General features: G+C 50.3%; 1 protein-coding gene across 2 annotated transcripts in view; it reads right to left on the reverse strand.

Annotated features, from left to right (window-relative positions):
• Positions 1-20,131, reverse strand: part of Aspscr1 (ASPSCR1 tether for SLC2A4, UBX domain containing) — a 36,716-nt gene that overhangs the window by 10,774 nt on the left and 5,811 nt on the right. For both annotated transcript variants that reach the window (XM_028787865.1, XM_028787866.1), the window contains exons 5-7: positions 11,333-11,390; positions 9,653-9,726; positions 8,884-9,313 (exon numbers count right to left, since the gene is read on the reverse strand). In XM_028787865.1, coding sequence (XP_028643698.1) covers positions 8,884-9,313; positions 9,653-9,726; positions 11,333-11,390 — 562 coding nt within the window. The remainder of the gene's footprint in view (positions 1-8,883; positions 9,314-9,652; positions 9,727-11,332; positions 11,391-20,131) is intronic.

Here is a 20,131-nt window from a genome sequence, read left to right on the forward strand (position 1 = left end):
TTTAGCTTCTCTATTGTGGATATGAATTACTTCTATCTCAAAAAAAAAAAAGACAGTAGGGCAGTGGTGGCGCACGCCTTTAATCCCAGCACTTGGGAGGCAGAGGCAGGCGGATTTCTGAGTTCGAGGCCAGCATGGTCTACAGAGTGAGTTCCAGGACAGCCAGGGCTACACAGAGAGACCCAGTCTCGAAAAACCAAAAAAAAAAAAAAAAAAAAAAAAAAATCCAAAGCTTTTTTTAAAAGAAGAGAGTGCAACCACTCTGGAGGCAGAGGCAGGTGAATCTCTGAGTTCAAGGCCAGCCTGCCTGGTCTACAGAGCAAGTTCCAGGACAGTCAATGAGGAAAATCCCTGGTTTGTTTGTTTGTTTGTTTTTTTAAAAAACCTAACAAACAAACAACTAGAATGCAGGTGTGAAGCAGCAGCAGCGACACCGACCATTTCTGCTGAGCATCATAGGCGCCTGTCGTCTCCCTAAGAGTAACGGCTAGACCAGTGATGGGAGGGCAGGGCCTGGCCCATGCTGGCAGCTGCTCCTGGGAGCTCAGGAAAGATAAACCTCTATGTTGGGTCTAATGGTACATAGCTATAATCCTAGCACTCAGGAGGCAGAGGCAGAAGGACCTCTATGAATTCAAGGCAAGTCTGGTCTACATAGTAAGTTCCAGGCCAGCCAAGGCTACATAAAAGTCTAAAAAACAAAACAAATAATAAAAGCTAAATATTCAAGAAATGATCAAACACTAGAACACTTGCGCAATACAAACTGGAGCCCGGGTGAGGTGGACCAAGTGGGGGTCCCTGCTCTACTGGACCACTACACTGCCCGTGAGCAGTAGGCCCTGGAGTCACTCAGTGAAACTTAAGCGCTTACAACAACCACAAGGGAACTTGGAGGGACAGCTCAGCAGTTAAGACCATGTATTGCTCCTACAGAAACTCAAGTGCAGTCCCCAGAACTCACGTTTGGGTGGTCCACAACCTCCTGGAACTCCAGCTTCACAGACCCAATGCCCTCTTCTGGCACGTGTGGGTACTGCACAGATGTACACATACCCACACACAGATATGCACATATACACATTATTGAAAATAAATATGCCGGGCAGTTGTAACGCATGCCTTTAATCCTAGCACTTGGGAGGCAGGCAGATTTCTGAGTTCGAGGCCAGCCTGGTCTACAGAGTGAGTTCCAGGATAGCCAGGACTACACAGAGAAACTCTGTCTCGAAAAACCAAAAAAAAAAAAACCTAAATAAATAAATAAAAGCCGGGCGTGGTAACACATGCCTTTAATTCCAGTACCCAGGAGGTAGAGACAAGTAGATCTCTGTGAACTTGACACTAGCTTGGTCTACATAGCAAGTTCTAGGCCAGCCAAGGCTACATAGTAAAAACCTAGTCCCAAAATAAACAAGCAAGCAAGCAAGCAAGCAAACAAATAAATACAAATAAAAAACTTCGAAACAAAACAAACAAACAAAAGCCCAGACATTCAGTTGGCCACTGCAAAGCCACAATGGACTCTTCAATGAAAAAGTGGCCAGTAGCTCTCAAAAGAAGTAAGCTTGGTCCTCAGAGCCTGCGGGCTATCCATAAATACCCAAGCACAGCAGGTCCGTAGCCAGCCTGTGAAGATGACAGAAACAGAAACCCCTAGGGCAGAGAACAGCAAACAGAATTACAGAGTCCCCATCCATGGGCACCAGACTCCAACCATCCACAGACACCTGCCACCCTGCCCTGCCCGACATTCAGTGGTCCAGGTGGGTATTCTCACTAAGTTTGGCACAACCTGTTGGCATCCCAACCCCCACTACAGACCCCGCCCAGACCCATTAGTACTAACCAGTCACCAGCCCAGGGTGCAGAGGGTGAAGGCCAGACTGTGTGAGCAGGGTACGTGGGGCAGACACGAAGGAAATCCCCTGAGGGGGAGGGGGAGGCCAGCCAGGGGCAGCCAGACCTGCCCAGGAGGACCAGGGCCTTTGATCAGAGTTGGCCCCTGTGCCAGCTGCTGGGGAGGCCACAGGCTCGGGGTGTGTACTGTGAGCGGCCTGCGAGTGAACTAGAGCTACAAGCTGGCCTCCCGGGCTGTGGAGGGACTTCAAAGGACATGGCCAGGGGGCGCCGGGCAGCCCCAGCCTCTCCCAGAGCCCAGTTCTGATCGCCAGTAAAACTACCTTCTAATAATTAATGTCTGACATCAAAGGCAGGAACCGCCAGGCTCTGTGAACCATCCCGGGCCTCAGCGAGGACCTGCCTGTATTTTATCCTGTCTCTTTCTTCTGAGTCTTTATTTAAATCCAAAAACCACACACAGGCAAAACATTAATGGGAAACTTGGAAACTCTTTTTGATTACTAAAGTGTACCTTTGAAGTTCCCCAAAAAAGTTCTGTTTTGTTCCCGTCCCCCTCCCCCCAAGACTGAGCAGGGACACAAAGCAGACGCATGTGGCCAACCAGCCCTCTGGGTGTGGGGCTGCTGGTGACAAGAAGCATGGGGGGGGGGGGCGGACACGACACACGCTCCACAATCAATCAGCTGCCCAGGCTCCCAGATCAAAGGCTGGAGGAACAGAAGCAGAGCATGCGCACACTCCATGGAACAAGCCCTGCTGGCCGGGGGCCTGGGTTCAGTGCTTAGGGCTATGCTGGGATCCTGACACAGGGACAGTGACTGCTTGCCTGGCAAGCTGACCAGACTGGCTGCTCTGACTGCTGCACCCATATACAGTACAGGAAATGGGATTCAAGTTGGCATGAAGGGAACGAGAGGCTGGAAACTGGCACCTTCAGGGTAGGAGAAAGACACCGCTGCCCTGGCCTTAAACAGAGATGGCTGAGGCCCTGGAACCAGCTATCCCCAACCACATGGACCTACTTTCAATCTGACTATGGATTCAGGAACTTCATACTAGCCAAACATCACAGGGCAGAAGTCAGCAAGGTTCCTAAAGGAGAAGGCAGGAGCTTCTACCTTCTCTATTCCAGGATGCTCCACAAGATAGTTGTGGGGCTCAGGGCCAGGAGCAAATAGATAATCAAGACACTAAAAAGGTAGACAATAGTGACCGCTCACCCACTATGGACACAGGTAACTAGCCTCCCCCACTCAGGTGTGAAGACAGGGTGAGAACCCCAAGCAGAAGTGTCTAGACGTGAGCTAGTCAGGTTGGCACCAGCACTATGCCACTGGACACCGACAGTGTCAGCCCCATAGTGGTGGGCTCAATGCACCTTGCGCTGTATTCTAATACATAGTGTCACACCCTCAGCCCCAACATTATGAAATGTCCTCAGAGTCACTAGGTGGGGGGCCCCAACAAGGTCTGCGGGGCCCTCTGCATGATGGCAACCAGAACCAAGACATCATACCACAGTTCCACAATCATGCACACAGGAGCTAATAAACAGGTGCTATCTGGGCTAAGCAGGATATACAGGGAGACTGTGCCTCGATACATACTGCCCACCTCAGCAGCACACACAGGAAACAAGATGGGAAGCAAGTATTAGCCATAAAGACTCTGAGGAAGGCACAACATCAGATGAAGTACTTTCAAGAAAAGGAAAAGTTTGTTTTTTGTTTTTAAAATAAAGCTTCCTGAGGCCAGGAATGGTGGTGCGCACCTTTAATCCCAGCACTTGGGAAGCAGAAGTAGGAGGATCTCTGTGAGTTCGAGGCCAGTCAGGTCTACAGAGAGAGTCCAGGACAGCCAGGGCTACACAGAGAAACCCTGTCTCAAAAAACCCAAAAAAAGTCAAAATAAAAAATAAAGCTTCATAGACAGGAAAATCACCAAGTGTGAAAAAGTCACTATCACTCAAGTTACAAGGAGGACCTGTCAGGATCCTAATGCCAGCAGGAGATCCGGGAAAGGAAGACAGGTACTACGGCTAGGCCTGCCTTACCTGGCACATATGCTGGCCTGGCCCTGGGTCAACTGGGCTGTTATCACTTCCTCCCCATATCCAATACTCCTTTGGTCTCCAGCCTGTACCAGGGCTGCCCATGGCCTCATCTGCCCCCTCCAAAGTCTATAGGTGCTTCCATACAGGATGTTGAGGCTTAAACAGCCTAGTTATGGGCTCTACATATGGTGAGAATATGCATGCAGACAGAGTCCAGAGCAGGGACAGCCAGGATAAGTCACCAAAGGCTCAGAGAGCCCGTCAGAGGTAGGGCCTGCAGAAGCCAAGCCATGATGCCATAGGGTGAGTTCCAGGACAGCAGCTAGGGCTACACAGAGAAACCTTGTCTGGCCCCTCCCCCAATTAAATACATTCTTGATCCCCAGCTTGTCCCAGGCTGCATAAAGAGGGAGGAAGGAAGGAAGGGAGGGAGGGCGGGCGGGAGGGAAGGAGGGAAGAAGAAAGAGAGGGAGGAAGGAAGGAAGAGAGGGATGGATGGAGGGAAGGAAGGAGGGAGGGAGGGAAGAAGGAAGAAAGGAAAGAGGGAGGGGAGGGAGGGAAGGAGGGAGGAGGGAGGGAAAGAAGGAGGGAGGGAAGGAGGGAGGGAAGAAGGAAGAGAGGAAGGAAGGAAGGGAGGGAAGGAGTGAAGAATGGAGGGAGGGATGGAGGGAGGGCGGGCAAGTGAGCACAGCTGTCTGCCTGTTAGTCAATGGTTAGTTAACCTAAACTTACATGTGGCCAAAATGAAACAAATCACTGGCAACTGGCCCTGAAAGCAGGAATAACTTCTCCCAAATTTACCCAAAATCTCAAATATGAAGGCTGAGGAAGAGAGTGCTCATAGGCCCACCATCAATGCAGAAAAAGTGGCCTGCAGACCTCAGTGCCTATATCTGAAGATAAAAAATTTAGAAATCTCAGGAATAAAGGCCTTAGCCTAATAAAGCTCATTTACAGTGAAGCTACAGAGTATTTCCCTAAGGCCGAGGCAAGGCCTCCACCAGGAGTGCCATGACTCAAAGAACACTAGAGACTCAGAGACAAGTCAGGTCTGACATTAGAAAAAGCAGCTTAGGATGGTCACAGAGACCCCAACAAAGACACAGACAGACTTCCTAGAAGTCTGTCACTGGTGACTGTGTAGCAGGAACACTGATACTGCTCCACACAGTACAAAAAGTAACCTCAAGTGTCCATGTCTTACATTAGAGGACAGAAGAAGACAGGTGCACAGAGGAACATGTCAAGTCCACAACAAGGAGACACAGCACAACTGACTGCCCCGTGGCAGACAGAGACTCCGCAGAGCTCCACAGAGCAGAACTTCATGCAGTGTCCAACAGCAGTCTCTCAGGAACTTGGCTAATATCCTGAAAACTATTTGAAAGGATAAAGTCCTTGAAGAGACATGTCACTTTTGGCAAAGAGGTAAGGAGAGACTCCTCTGGCAGCCATTCCAAGATGAGAAGCAGGGAGCCACTGAGGGGAGCCCAGCCCCACAGGCTGGATGCTGCTGGGACAGAGCAAGACGGAAGTCGTGTAGCTAAAGACAGTGCTGCAAAACTGGCTCGAACCAAGCACTGACGGGAAACCCAGTATATTCTATCTCATACTCTACACATAACAAAAATTAAAGCCTCTACACATAGAACAAAAATTAAAGCCGGGCAGTGGTGGCGCACACCTTTAATCCCAGCACTTGGGAGGGAAAGGCAGGAGGATTTCTGAGTTTGAGGCCAGCCTGGTCTACAGAGTGAGTTCCAGGACAGCCAGAGATAATACAGAGAAACCCTGTCTCAAAAAACCAAAAAAAAAAAAAAAAAAGAACAAAAATTAATTCATGGGGTTAAAGGCAATCAAACCCAGAAGACATCACCTGATCACTCAGAAAACACAAAGACCAGGAACAGATGCCACGTCCACTAGGCTTCCTGTCCAGTGAGGGACGCACGCCAGCATCACAGTCACAGTGACTCCACTGAGACAACCCAACATGCTGGGAGCTCTACAGTGGCTGAATCTACTGGACAAAGGCAAAGCTCAAGTGCCAAGAACTCCAGGAGGGGCATGCCCAATCGCAATAACCAAAGACAAAGTGTTATAAAACAACTCTGAGCTCTCAGCAGTCAACAACGCTCACTGCTCTGGGACAGTACTCAAGTTGGATTACCAGCACCCATATCAAATGGTTTACAACCATCTACACCACCAGCTCCAGAAAATCCAATGCTCTCTCTGGCCTCCATGGGTACTTACACTCAAGTACATGTACACACATACACACACACACACACACACACACACACACACACACACACACACACACTAAATAAAATACAGTTTTAAGACATTCTCATTCCCTCTCCCTTTCTCCACTCATCTCACTGGCGACTGTTAGATGCAGCAACAGCACAGGCACTGAGGAGCCATGAGGCTGCAGGCTGCTGCTCTGACCTGTGTCAGCCTGCACAGCAGTACTGGGATCCAAAGGTGTGCAGGGCAGGAGGGAGATCAGCAACGAGGAGGGCCAAGCTTCAGACAGTACATGAGTAAACCATGGGATAGAGAGATCTGGCCCTAAAAACACAGAGAACACTGGAGGAGGCCTGGCCTGGTGGCACTGGATGGATGAGAGAAAAGGGTTACAAGTTCAAGGGTATCCTGGCTACATTCTCAAGACATATATCTCAAAAAAGAAAAACAAGGGGGCTAAGGAGATGCCTCTGTGGTTACCGAACTCGCTCAACAAGTGAGGATGGGATCTCAGGTTCCCAAAACCCACGTAAGTGCCAGGTGTGAGCCAGGCGGTGGTGGCCTTTAATGCCTTTAATCCCAGCACTTGGAAGGCAGCGGCAGGACAGCCTGGTCTACAAAGTGAGTTCCAGGGCTACACAGAGTTACTCTGTCTTGAGGGGCAGGAGGAGCCAGGTGTGCACAACAGCCCACCTATAATTCCAGCCTCCAAAGGCAGAGACAGGGATCCCCAGAGCAACCTAGTTGACAAAATTAGCCACATGGGTGAACTCTGATTTGATTGAGAGACCATGCCTCAATGACTGAAGTAAAGTTGACTGAGGGTGACCCCTGACATCAGCCTCAGGCTTCCACACACCTGTATTCACATGTACATCACATCCCTACATGCACACACCTGCCTACATATTTGTAAATCATGCATATATACATGCACACACACGAAAATGTTAAAATAGCTAGGTGTGGTGGCAATACCATTAATCCCAGTTCTCAGGGAGGCAGAGATTGGGAGACAGATCTCTATGAGTGAAGTGGCCAGCAGAATCTCCAGAGCCAATTCCATATTAGCCAAGGCTGCATAATGATACCTTGTCTTTAAAACAAAAATAATAATAATTTTTAACATTTAAGGAAAATAAATAAATAATTCTCCTTCCCAAACAGCTCCTTCTTTTAAGACACCAGGCTCAAGGCTCCAGGCCATGGTCACCTTATAGCCTGCCCCAGAGCTAACTTCAGGCAAGGTGCTGTCCAGAGAAAGACCCTCTCCAGCCCTAGGCCAGAAACCACAGGTCCTGCTGACCGAAGTCCTGCTTGGCTGGACTCTGGAAGACTGGGGCTCTTCCCAGGAACAAGCTCATGAAGGAACAGAGCTGACAGTCCAGGAACGTTCCATGTTTCCTGAGAAAATCTGCAGTGAAGTCATTCATATAGGGTACTCGTGTTGCTCAGAGGCCCTGCGGGCAAGCAAATGCCTCATCTAGAACCCAGCAATGTGTGCAGATGAGAACACCCATAGCACCCAACAGGACCCACACGGTATCCTCCTGCTGACTAGGGCCATCAGCCAGGCAGAGAAGGCAGGAGAACCAGACACTGACATGACAGGAACATCCACCTCCAACCCTGGTGCAAAGGCAGTCTCCTTCCTGCTGGAGTGCCACCTAGGGCTGGGAAAAGGTGCTCACGAGGCCACACCTTGGCCCATCAACTGACCACAGAGTAATCCAAAAACAAAAGTACCTTTCTATGCCTTGAGTGGCGGCAGGAATAAGTCATTACCAGGATGACAGGATGAGAATCAGAGACAAACGGGGTCAGGGTGACACCAACAACTGCAGCTCAAAGACAGATGCAGAATTAAGACAAAGAGCTACGCCAGGCATGGTGGTGCACACCTTTTATTCTAGCACTCAGGAGAAAGAATCAGACAGATCTCTGTGTGTTAAAAGCCAGCCTGGAATACACAATAAGAGCCTGTCTCAAACAAATAAACAAACAAACAAACAAACAAACAAACAAAGACAGAACAAAACAAAAAGCCCAGGGAAAAATACTAAAGAGCTACTGTGTAAACTGCTTAAATGGGTGTGCACTGCAAAGAGATCATAGCAACAGGTGCATCATGAGAGAGAGTAACACCACACGGGGGGGGGGGTGGGGGGGGGGTAGGGGGGGCACACTGGACCACGGAGCACTGGCTGGGCTATTTCCTGAGGGCACAGAACACCAGCTGCTCTCTCCTCCCAACTGAGATGAGCAGCAGCACTTCTCACACCCGAGCCATCCCTACAGCTCAAGTCCCCCCACTTACCCACAGACAAACTCACTGCTGTCCTTACACAATCTCCATCTAGGCCTCAGACCCGCTGCCCAGCAACAAGACAACAGGAAGGCTGCCTTGGCATGGGACAATCAATGAATGCTCAAAACCACTGTCACACTATCAAAACCTCCCAACCAGGCACGAGGTAGACAGCTGCTGTTGTCGGTGTCCCTATGGGAGTAGGCCAGGCTGGAAACCCCATGTAGACTACCCTAGGTAGCACAAACATGCTGGTGGCGACCTGGGACATTCATATTTCTACACACTTAAAACAGGAAGCTCAGACAGAACAAGTCTTTTCCCAGGAGGTGCCCACCACCTGTGGACATCATAGTCAGCGTGGCCAGAGTCAGTCTTGGTCCCTGGGGCTCAGTATATGCCTTACCGGTTCAGGCTCCTGCTGAGGCTCCTCACCAGGCTTTGACTTCTTGGGCTTAGAAGGGCCCCCAGGGCCAGAGAAAGACTTGGATGACTTGGCTGAAGGTGATGTTAGAGGTCTCAAGGATACAGACGGGCCCCCCAGCCGCTGGCCCCCACCAGAGAAGGGAACGAACGGAGCAGATGCAGACTCCTTTGTGCTTTGCTTCGTTTGAGCATCTGCTGGTTTTGGGCCACCTTCAAGGACGGTCCCTGAGGTACTTGCATCACCCTGATGGTTTAGGTCTCCCCTGCTGAACTCCCCAGAGTTCAAAGGAAGCAATGGGTGACTGGACGTCTGGTCGGCTGACATGGAGGAGACTGGACTTCCTGGGGCCTTGCTCCTGGTGGCTATGGACTCCTGTGTGCCGGTGGTGTCACACTGCTTTATGACAAACCTGGGGAGGGCAGAAGAGTGAGTCTAACACTATAGACTGACCCTTCCCTCCTTCCAGGTCCCTTCTTAAATCCATGTCGTCTCTCTACAGAGGAGAAATGAGAAACTGGCTGGAAGGAGTGGTCCTTGACTGCACAGTCACCAATCACTGTGAGGGCAGTACTACCTACATTCCCAACCCCAGGTACCTTTTCCACATCCCCGCCCGACACCCCAACTCCAGGCTCTCCCACCTCAGTCTCTGAAGGGCTACGATTACAGACATGTGCCATATCTAGCATCACCCCCACCTCCCCTGGACTAAACAGATCCGAAGGCCTAGAGACGCTGACATCCCTACCTGATGGTGGCACTACCACCTGTCAGGCCCAGTGACTGGAGCGTTGTGTTCTGCAAGGCAGCTCTACCAGTCACCTGAAGAGAAACAAAGGACAGGTAGGCCCTGCCTGGGTCTTCAAGCCTGGAACAACTTCCTCTACCTACTGAGCCCTGGTTTTTAAAATCTCCCAAGCCAAGGCCCACCAGGGATCTTCTTTCCACACACCTCAGTTGTCCCTAAAACTTAAAAATCCCGTATTCTGTGAGGACAAGTATGCAACTGGTCTGCAGCTGGTGAGGACCCGCTAACCATCTGTCTCCTGACCTGGTCGGGTCTCCTCAGTTGTGCACTCAGCCCACTCCATCTAGAGAGGGCAGACTAAGTATGCCCAGAAACCAAGAATCCTGTGCTCAGCCTCTAGCTAGGCTCGGGGACAGGAGACTGAGGATCTCTTGGGCAGCATCTTGGGAACAAGGAGGGCAGACTGTAAGCCCCACACTCCCATAACTCCCTGGGCACAGGCTCCGGAGCCACCACTGGGCAGCACCTGCACTGTGCCTCTCCAGTAACCGCACCTCTTTCTACATTCTTAGAATTGTCACAACTCCAAGCTGCCACCGGCCAGTCATCCTCAGGGCCCTCTAGATCAACGGGCAAGAGGCAGCAGGCAACTTGAGCCCAAGGGCTCCAGACACCAGGGTCCAGACAGATAGGTCCTTGCATCAGGCTTTTCTCAGTACCATACAGGTGTCTAGCAGGCCACAGAGAGACCACCCTGTCAGATAGGCCGAAGGCAAGATGGTGGCACCCACTCTTCTGTAAGAGCCCCCAGATCAGAATGCATTGTCTCAAGGGCTCTTCTGTCCTGTCCTGTGCAGGATGACAAAACCTTCTCAGTATACTATCTGTGGCCACACAACTGTGCTCTCCAGCCTCAGCTACTTCAAAGCCACACCCACTGGACCAAACTTGGGTCTCTGAGGAGCTACCCTCAAGGCCAGACAGTCATATACAGCCCGAGACCTAGACTATGTAGCCAAGCAGGATGATCAGGCTGGGGTCCCTGTGGTCCATCTCGTCACAGGAAGAATGTGGTCAGAGCACCTTCCTACAGCCCCTCACGGCCCCTCATGGACCCTCACAGCCTTGAGTTGAGGAATCTCAAGTGGGGATAACAGAGAAAGTCCTGTCCCACCCCAGGGCCTTCCTGGGGACCTGCAGAAACAGCATGCCTCTGCCTAAGCCAGGACAAGGCACTGCGCCAGGGAAGAAACAAAAAGCCCCTGTGAGGTCAGGGGACCCAGGGCTAGGAGGGTCCTCGTGGTGACGGGCGGGGCTGGCGGGCCGGCACGGCCTCACTGCCAGCTTTGCCTGCGCCACGCTGCACTCAATTTTGAAAAAGATCAAAACACAGAGCAAAGCAAATATTTACTAAAATGAAACCACTTTTGTGACTCTCCAGCTTTGAGAGAAGCTGAAAAAACAAACAGGGCACTGAGGGAGGTTTCAGGAGCAGCCCGGGCGGCCGTGGTCGGCTTCCAGTAGAGCCGGCTGTTCCGCCTTTTTCCACAGAACACATAATGCTTTCAGGAGCTGGAGCTCCTGCCATTGCTTTGAAGACTCGAGGCAGTGAAGTTTCCAGGTTGGAAAGTGGGCTGGGCTGCTGAAGTGTAGGAGAAGAGTCTGGCGGCCAACACCTACCTCATCCCTCATGTATACACAGACAGGGGTCCTCTCACCCAGTTGCTGCAGACGCTCCCTGGAAAGAAAAGAAGGAAACCATCAGGAACCACCATAGAGGACAGCAGAGACCCCAGGGCCTAGCCCAACACCATGAAAATGCCAGGGATCCAGGCTCAGACCCCAGCCTTCCTGATTCCCCCTGAACTCCATAACCATCAAAAGGAGGCAATCAAGGACTGCATGGAGCCCCAAAAAGGGCCTCAGACATCAGACATGGCCAGGGACTCCTCCTACCCACTTCAGCCAGAAGGCCACCACATGGCAGAGACCTGGAGGGGATAAGCAGCCCTACCCCTGTGCTGCACACTGCCGACATCACCTCAGCAGTCTGGGGATCCTGGGTCTAGCCCTTTATCTTGAACTGCCTCTAAGAGCTGACATCCAAGCCCAGCTCAGGACTCAAAACCATTCAGTAGACTCTAAGCAACCTAGGCTCTCAATGCCATAAGCACTGCCACAAGCTGTTCTCTTACCCAGACCTAAGGTGGGCAGCAGGTCTGAAGGAGGGTAGCAATCTCCTAGAAGGGGGAAAGACATCAGTTCTTGACCCATAGACAGTTTCAAGCAGTGGCCTACAACCTGTACTTGATCCAGTGCCCCAAAGGACAGTGTCCCTTTTGTGCCTAGACACAGAGAGGGAATAATGCCATCTCGGGAAGCATAACCAGATGTCCACAGGGTTAGCTTTCTAAGGTGATGAGAGAGCTGGTCTCCTCGTCCTGATAGCAGTCACATGCAGCATTCAGATCCACTGAGGCAGAGAGCAGGAAAGGGACAGAAAGCCCCACAGACAGATGACAAACACGGAGGCGCCTCTACTCCCCATTCTCTACTCTCCATCATTCTCACCCACCTTTCAAACAATATCCCTAAGGGCTAAGCATCTGTCCCTCTGCACACAGAAACCCCAAGGAGCACACAATGGGCACTGGCAGACCTAAGCACAGTGACACCTCCCCCGACCCGACACACAAATAGCCTGCCTTCTGCTGACATATGAGGTGACTAATGGGAGCAGATGACTGGCTGGCCCTGAACCATTTCCTCTGCTGGTGGACTGAGTGGAAGTTAGCTCCTACATTTCCTAACACAGAGACCCCCATCTCAGACCTTAGTGAAAGCATGCTCAGGTCAGCTGTTCTCCAAGGAATAGAACTGGGCCCATGGGCAAGGACTAGGCAAAGGAGAAGCCCCAGCCAGGCCTCATGATCATTATGGCCAGACAGAAAGGCAGAGTCAGTGCAGGACCTGAGCGGGTGGCCAGGAGTCAGGACACAAGGAACAGGTAAGTGTTGAGCTTGGACAGGGCAGGCCAGGGAGTGCCAGAAGCCAGTACTCAAGGTTCATCTAGACATGAGGGATGCACCGTATCAACCCCAAGTACTCAAAGGACCTTTGGGGCACACATGGGTAAGGGTCCCCAGGAGTGAGCCTGGCACTGGTGACATGAAGTGAGACTGTTAGAGAAGGGCTGAGTGTCAGCCCACAGGTGCATACCACGGACAGCTCAGGAACAGATGAGCACATTTTCCTGTGGTACTCTGCGCTTTTGCCGTTGTGTGTTCCCCACTTCTGGAGTACATTCCTGACAGCCCAGCACTCCAGCCTCACCTATCCCAGAGGCCTCGTCAGGACAGCAACACAGAGCTTAAGGAGACCACAAAGCCCAGTCTGCAAGACAGGCCTCTGGCTCTGTGGGATCTATGAGGTCCAGCTGATATTCTCTCCACACAAGGCCAGGCAGAACCATAGAGCGCCATTCACACAGGTCATTGTGCAACTGTGTACTGGAACTGCCCTTACTGGCCCAAGAAGATAGGCCAAGGAAGAAGGGTACAGTCTGGGAAGGAGGACACAAACACTGAGGGGCTTTGCCTCCCAGAGAGCAGACATGTAATACACTTCTACAAGAAGGCCATGCTGCCAGCCCACCTGACCCAGGGCTGCTTGAACTGGCACAAGAGAAAGGCCGATGCAATGCCCTGTCTACAAGTCCTTACTTGGGGCATTATAGGTTAACAAATTACAATAGGGACAGAGCCCAACATCAAATTATTAGACAGTGGCCAGCTTTGATGTGCAGCTTCTCCAGAGCAAGCAGCCGGATCAAATTCCCTCATGCAGCATCTGAGAGGAACAGCATACAAACATGCCGTGTGGCCACAGGCCCAGGAAGGAGCAGCCAAAATAGCTTCCAGATCTGCCACCCCTGCCTAGCAAGCAGAACTGCCAGTCCTAGTGCTGGGACTCAAGGCCTCATGTACCAGCTGGCCACTGTCACACCCATAAAGACCTCTCAGAGTCTACTCCTTACCCCAGGGCAAGACTGAGCCACAGGACATCAAGCTCCAGAAAGAGAAATGCACCACCAGGTGGTGGTTAATGGCTTCTATGGAGTCTGTTCACCCACAGGAGAGATGATACCAGGAACAAGAGAAAGTGTGTCAGTGGTATCAAGCCAGGTATGTAAGACCAGCAAGCCTTCCCTGTGGGAGTCGGTGTGGCTGAGCAGGGCACAGATGGCACCACTGTCCCTTAGATGCATGCCTCATTCACCACAAAGCTCCCCATCCCTTAGAGGTGGGTAGTCTTTGACATTTGGGGCTCAGTTCCTTATGAGGACAGGGGCACTGAGGACAAGCACTGTCTACAGCCTTTGTATATGTCACCTGTTAAGACTTGACACACAGAGCCGGGCAGTGGTGGCGTATGCCTTTAATCCCAGCACTTGGGAGGCAGAGGCAGGTGGATTTCTGAGTTTGAGGCCAGCCTGGTCTACAGAGTGAGTTCCAGGACAGCCAGGGCTACACAGAGAAACCCTGACTCAAAACACCAAAAAAAAAAAAAAAAAAAAAAAAAAAAAAAAAAAAAAAAAAAAAAAGACTTGACACACAGGACTGGGCTAACACAAGTGCTGCCAAGAAAAGCCTGGTGCCACCATGTTCCCTAAGAGACAATGACCAGCACAGGCAAGACCAGCAAAAACACCACATCTGTGACTATAGGCAGTCTGGCTTTTTGTGGTTTAGGTGCCCTCTGAGGATGAAACCATGTCTCAAGAGGACTAGGAGCCAGTGGCCACTGCTTGGTGACAACGGAGTCCCATGTCTCCATGTTCTGTCTAGAGGGAACAAAGAAGCCCAGACAACTGAGCCTACACAAGTCCAAGGAAGGAAACCTCTGGGTTTACATGATAGTTACAGCCAGGAACTGAGCTGGAACCGCTGGGTATACAAAGCTACCCTGAATATGGCCGAAGGTTCCTCAGCCCCCAGGAGTGCTATCCTCACCCACAGTCTTCTCTATGACCTACAATACCCTGCAAACCCCAAGAATTACCCAGCTCTCCTGAGGATTGCAGCTAGCCAGAGTTAGGAATGGCAGAGAAAGGGCTTGGGGAATGCACAACCAGGCGGGACACAGGGGCAGGTGCAGAGGAAGAGGATCCAGTCAAGAAAGGGGCACATCAGCCGGGCCGTGGTGGCGCACGCCTTTAATCCCAGCACTTGGGAGGCAGAGGCAGGTGGATTTCTGAGTTCAAGGCCGGCCTGGTCTACAGAGTGAGTTCCAGGACAGCCAGGACTACACAGAGAAACCCTGTCTTGAAAAACCAAAAAAAAGAGAAAAAAAAAAAAAAAAGAAAGGGGCACATCTTAGGACAGCCCAAATGGGGCCAGTAGGGCCTACGAGTGTCCAGAGTGCACAGCGGGCACCTCTGAGAGCAAGTCCCCTCTGCAATGAGTTCATAAACTTGACATTTTACAAAAGAAAAAAAAGAAAAAGAAAGAACCCACACTGTTCCCAAACAGACTTCAGAGAGCAGCCTGGGGGCAAAGACCTGAACCCTGGGGCGTCCCAAAGCACATACCTCAGTTCATGCTCTCCCAGTTCCTCACACCCCATTTCATCTCTGTATTACTCAATACTTCTGGTGGCCACTTGCCTGAGGTAGCCTGCTGGACTGGCCCTACCAACTGACTACACACCCATGTGGGCTGTGTGGATAGCCGCAGGATCTCCGGACATGTGGTAAATTCTGACTCATAGCAGGAGGCGTTGGTAACACTACAAAGCCCCAGGGTCCCTGTCTCTCTCCACATATTCTTCATCTCCACTTCTATAGCCTTTGGACACTGTTATTTCCATTTGGGTCTTGCTTAACCACTGAAGAGATCTTCCATCATATGACCATAAAGAAAGAGCCTCAGTTCAGCCATCAGGGTATAGGACCATGGGGCAGCTCAAAGTCAACAGCCCCAGCTACTTTCCTGGTACCAGAGAAGTAGACAGAAGGCCTAGCCAGTCCCTGAGGCAACTAGAGATGGCCCAGTCTCCAAATGAGACTCTCCCATTTCAAAATTTTTATATGTGGTCTGGAGAGATGGCTCAGCAGTTAAGTGCACTTGTTAGTCTTGCAGAGGAACCATCTCTGGTTTCCAGCACGCACCTGGTGGTTCACAAGCATCTGTTAGCTCCAGTTCCGAGGGAGCTGACTCCCTCTTCAGGCCTTTGTGGGCACAAAGCATATGTGCACATACATACACAAAGCATATGTGCACATACACACAAGCAGACAAGCGTGAAAACCATAAATAAATGCATCTTCAAGCCAGACATGGTGGTGCATGCCCTTAATCTCAGCCCTCAGGAGGCAGAGGGAGGGGGAGATCCCTGAGTTCAAGGCCAGTCTAATCTACAGAGTGAGCTCTAGGACAGCAAGGGCTACACAGAGAAACCCTGTCTCAAAAAATAAACAAACAAACAAAAAACCAAATAAATAAAACAAACACAATCAATCAATCCATCAACCAGGCTATACAAAGAAACCCCATCTCAAAAAAACAAACAAAAAAAAGCAATCAATCTTCAAAAGCTTCATACCATAATCAACAATAACATTTTAGATGTACTTAGATAAATTTATCAATAAAGTTAGTTACACTTCTTTTTATTTTTTCACTAACACAATTACTAGAAAGTTCCAAGTTATGTCCATGACTAGCACAGGTGGCCTACAAGGCATTCCCAGTGGTCTGGGTAGGGTTGGATCAGGCCAGAGAACCACCCAGTGCCTCCCAAACACATATACACAAAACATGCTTTACATGCAATGTGACCGCCTCAGCAGAACCCTTCCGTGGGCTGTGGGCCTCAATGCCTGGTCTCTGGCGTCCCCTCAGGCATGGCATTCACAGAGTTCTTGGATTCTTCCATCTTCCAAAAAGCATCAAAGAGGTGACTAGCTTCCTGCATGTACCATTTGGCAGAAATTAAGCATACCTAAGCCCCTGGGCTCACCACTTGGAACCTGCTTGTCCCTGACGTTTCCACTGATGAGACTGTTGTCCCTGCTACAGAGTCTCCACCCCTCACTGTGAGACTAAAAATGCATCCACTTGGGGGCGTAAGTGGGCATCAGCTCTGGTCTGCAAGTTCAGAGCTGGAATCCATGATGTCTTACCTCTTGATCCACCGAGTCTATCTCTGAATTTATCCTGAGGGAAGAAGTATGTCTCCAGGTAGCTGAGCAGTCCACTCTAGCTCTGCCTACACACACCACACAAGGAGAAGCAGGGCCTGTCAGCACAGGCACTCAAATCAGGTACAAATGGAGGCTGCCCACTCAACAGAAGGCAACATGCAGGAAGGAACACGGTGAGGATTTCAGGAAATTATTTATGACAATAACAATCAAAAAAAGGAAGACCTGACAGCACAGGATGACACCATTCAAGCCTGCAGGAGACTGAGGCAGGAAGCCCCTGTGTTCAAGGCCTGCCTGGGCTACAGAGAAAGTCCAAGGGCAGCCTGGACACATAAGTGAGACCCTGTCTCAAAGGTAAAAGGAGCGGGTAAAAGGAGATGGCTTAGACAGGAAAGTGTTTGCTACATAGACATGAAGATCTGAGACCAATACCCCAGATGTCACATCACAAGCTGGTCATAGTAGCACACACCTGTAATACCAGTGCCAGGACACAGAGACCAAAGGCTCCCCCAGGGCTTACTGCACAGCCAATCTTCCTGAATTGGCAAGTACAAGGTACACACACACAAAGTAAAAGAAGTTTAAAAAAAAAAAAAGAAAAGAAGGGCTAAAGGGCTAAGGATATATATATAACTCAGTGATAGAACACATGCACATTATGCACAAAGCCCTAGGTTCAATCCCCAGTACCATGAAAGAAAAGTGGAGCCGGGCGGTGGTGGCGCACACCTTTAATCCCAGCACTTGGGAGGCAGAGGCAGGTGGATTTCTGAGTTTGAGGCCAGCCTGGTCTACAGAGTGAGTTCCAGGACAGCCTGGGCTACAAAAGAGAAACCCTGTCTCGAAAAACCAAAAAAAAAAAAAAAAAGAAACGAAAGAAAGAAAGAAAAGTGAGTATAAATCACTGTATTCAATATTCACATGTTTAAAAAAGTATCTGTAATATCTATGGACAGACACATCAATTATCATGGGCCCAGAGGCACTGACTTCAGGGCTCCACAGTCTTCTGGATCATGCTATGATTGTGTCTTCAACTGCACTTCACGGTAAGAGTCAACACATCCTGAGGGATCTAGACACCAACGCTTCCCCACCTCCTCTAGTCCTTCAGCCCCTCCCAGGAGACACTACAAGATACTCTGGGCATCTTCATTCTCTTGTGATGACAGACACAACACTGAAGGAGAAGCAGGCCATGTTTGGTGTCTTGATCCAGCAGTGGGCCTGGGGGAATCCTTAGAAACAGCAGCACTTTGGATCTGAGGCATTTTCTCTGGGCCTCACATCTTTCCTAACTTTCCCCACAGATACCTAGTTTTATCTGTACCTCCCCGATGATCCTCGAGGAAAGCTGCCCAGCACTCTAGCATGAAGTCTACAGCCTCCTTCCTTGGAGACCAACAGATTTCTGTAAGGATATGGAGAGTAAACTTGGGACCTTTCACATCTAGGGTTGTCTGCTCTCTCCTCACTCTTCCATAACACTCTGGAAGAGGCGAATTCTAGCACAAGCAGACCTTGAAGACACTGCTCCATCCCTCACAGGGTCTATCTAGGTCTGCCCTCCCCTATGACAACAGCAGCAGCATTTCTGTCCCAACTATACATTTCACAACATCCCTTGATAAGGGTCTTCTGCCTACTGTCTGGAACTAAACAAGTCAGGATCACTTAGTCTTCAGCTCTGGAAAGTTCTACACAGCTGGGCAAAGTCTGAAGTCTCTGTTCTCTGGACCTGCTTTGTAGTGAGTGATCTGGCACAGAAGGCTGAACAACCCAACTGACCCTGTGCAACCTGTCCTCTGCCCTCCAAGGATATGGAGACTCTCTCCCCCCAAAATTCAACCTTAAGCAGCCCAGCATCGGCCAGCAGCAACATGCCAAGCCAGATGCAAGCATTAGCCCAGGCCTGCTGCAATTCCCAACCTCACAGGCTCTGTCAGTCAATACCCACAATCACCATGAGGAGGAGCCCATGTAGCTACATCAGTGCTCTGGCCAGGTCACCCACACTATGGCTGGGGTACAAGCCTATACTGAGGTAGCCCAAACTGCTGCTGTGTCCCACATTCCAACAACTCCTTCTCACTGTACCTACCAGCCTATTGGCCAGTCGGCAACCCTGCTGCCTTCCTTCCTCCCTTAATTTGCAGACAAGGTCATGCTATATAACTTAAGTTGGTCTGTTAACTCACTGTGTAGACCAGGCTGGCCTCAGAAACTCACAAACTCCGTGTCCTGGATTATGGACATAAGCCATGTCCAGCAGAAGGATGGAGTGTATGTGTATGTATGTGTACGTGTGTATGTATGTGCACGTGTCAAACTCGGGGCCTTAAACACACTTGACAAGTGCTCCCTACTGAGCCGTATCCACAGCCTGAGTGGTCTTTCCTAACCAGTTATGCTTATGGTGTCACCGGCACTCAAAGGCCGCCACAAGTCCTAGGCCTGCCCAACACACACCCTGGCCATCACATCGCAGGCCTAATATTTACACAGCTGCTAACACTAGGCCTAAACTCACGTTTTTTTCTTTTTAATGATTTATTTTTAGTTTATGTACATTGGTGCTTGCCCACATGTATGTCTGTGACCACCAACGTGCCTTCCCAGTGCTCTTAACCACTGAGCCATCTCTCCAACCACCTCGACTCATTCTTAAACCCACTCAGACACAGAGCAAGCACTACTGCTTCTATTCTGTTGGCTGAGATTTGTAGGATGGTGCTGGCGCACACCTTTAACGTCAGCGCTTGAGACGCAGAGGCAGGGAGATCTCTGAGTTCAAGACCAGCTTGATCTACAGATAGAGTTTCAGGGCAGCCAGAGCTACACAGAGAGACCCTGTCTCAAAAAAACAAAACAAAAACTTAAAAAAGTAGACAGACTTCCACCTACAGAAGAACTTAAATACTATGGTACACACTTCAGAATCACATTTAACCTACTAATCAACAAGAACTAACAGAATCAGATTCAGGAGGACTCATTTGTATAAAGCAGTGTCCCAGTGCCAGGCAGCTAACAGCAGTCTGCTCACTCTAACCAAGGATCCCAGACACAGATCTTACGGACACAGGAGACACACCCTCCATCTCATCTCCTGTCGCAGCTCATCATCAGTCCTTGGGATCTTCTGAGTCCCAACAAAGATGGGGGCATGGCCTTGCTCTTCTTGGAGGACAAGGAGGCCAGCAGCCCAGGAAGCTGAGCCCACGCCTCCCAATGCTCATCTCCAGTCAGTGTTCTCAGTCAGGACTGTA

This window comes from Grammomys surdaster, unplaced genomic scaffold (assembly GCF_004785775.1).
Source record: "Grammomys surdaster isolate TR1022 unplaced genomic scaffold, NIH_TR_1.0 125688, whole genome shotgun sequence".
NCBI classification, from domain to species: Eukaryota; Metazoa; Chordata; class Mammalia; order Rodentia; family Muridae; genus Grammomys; species Grammomys surdaster.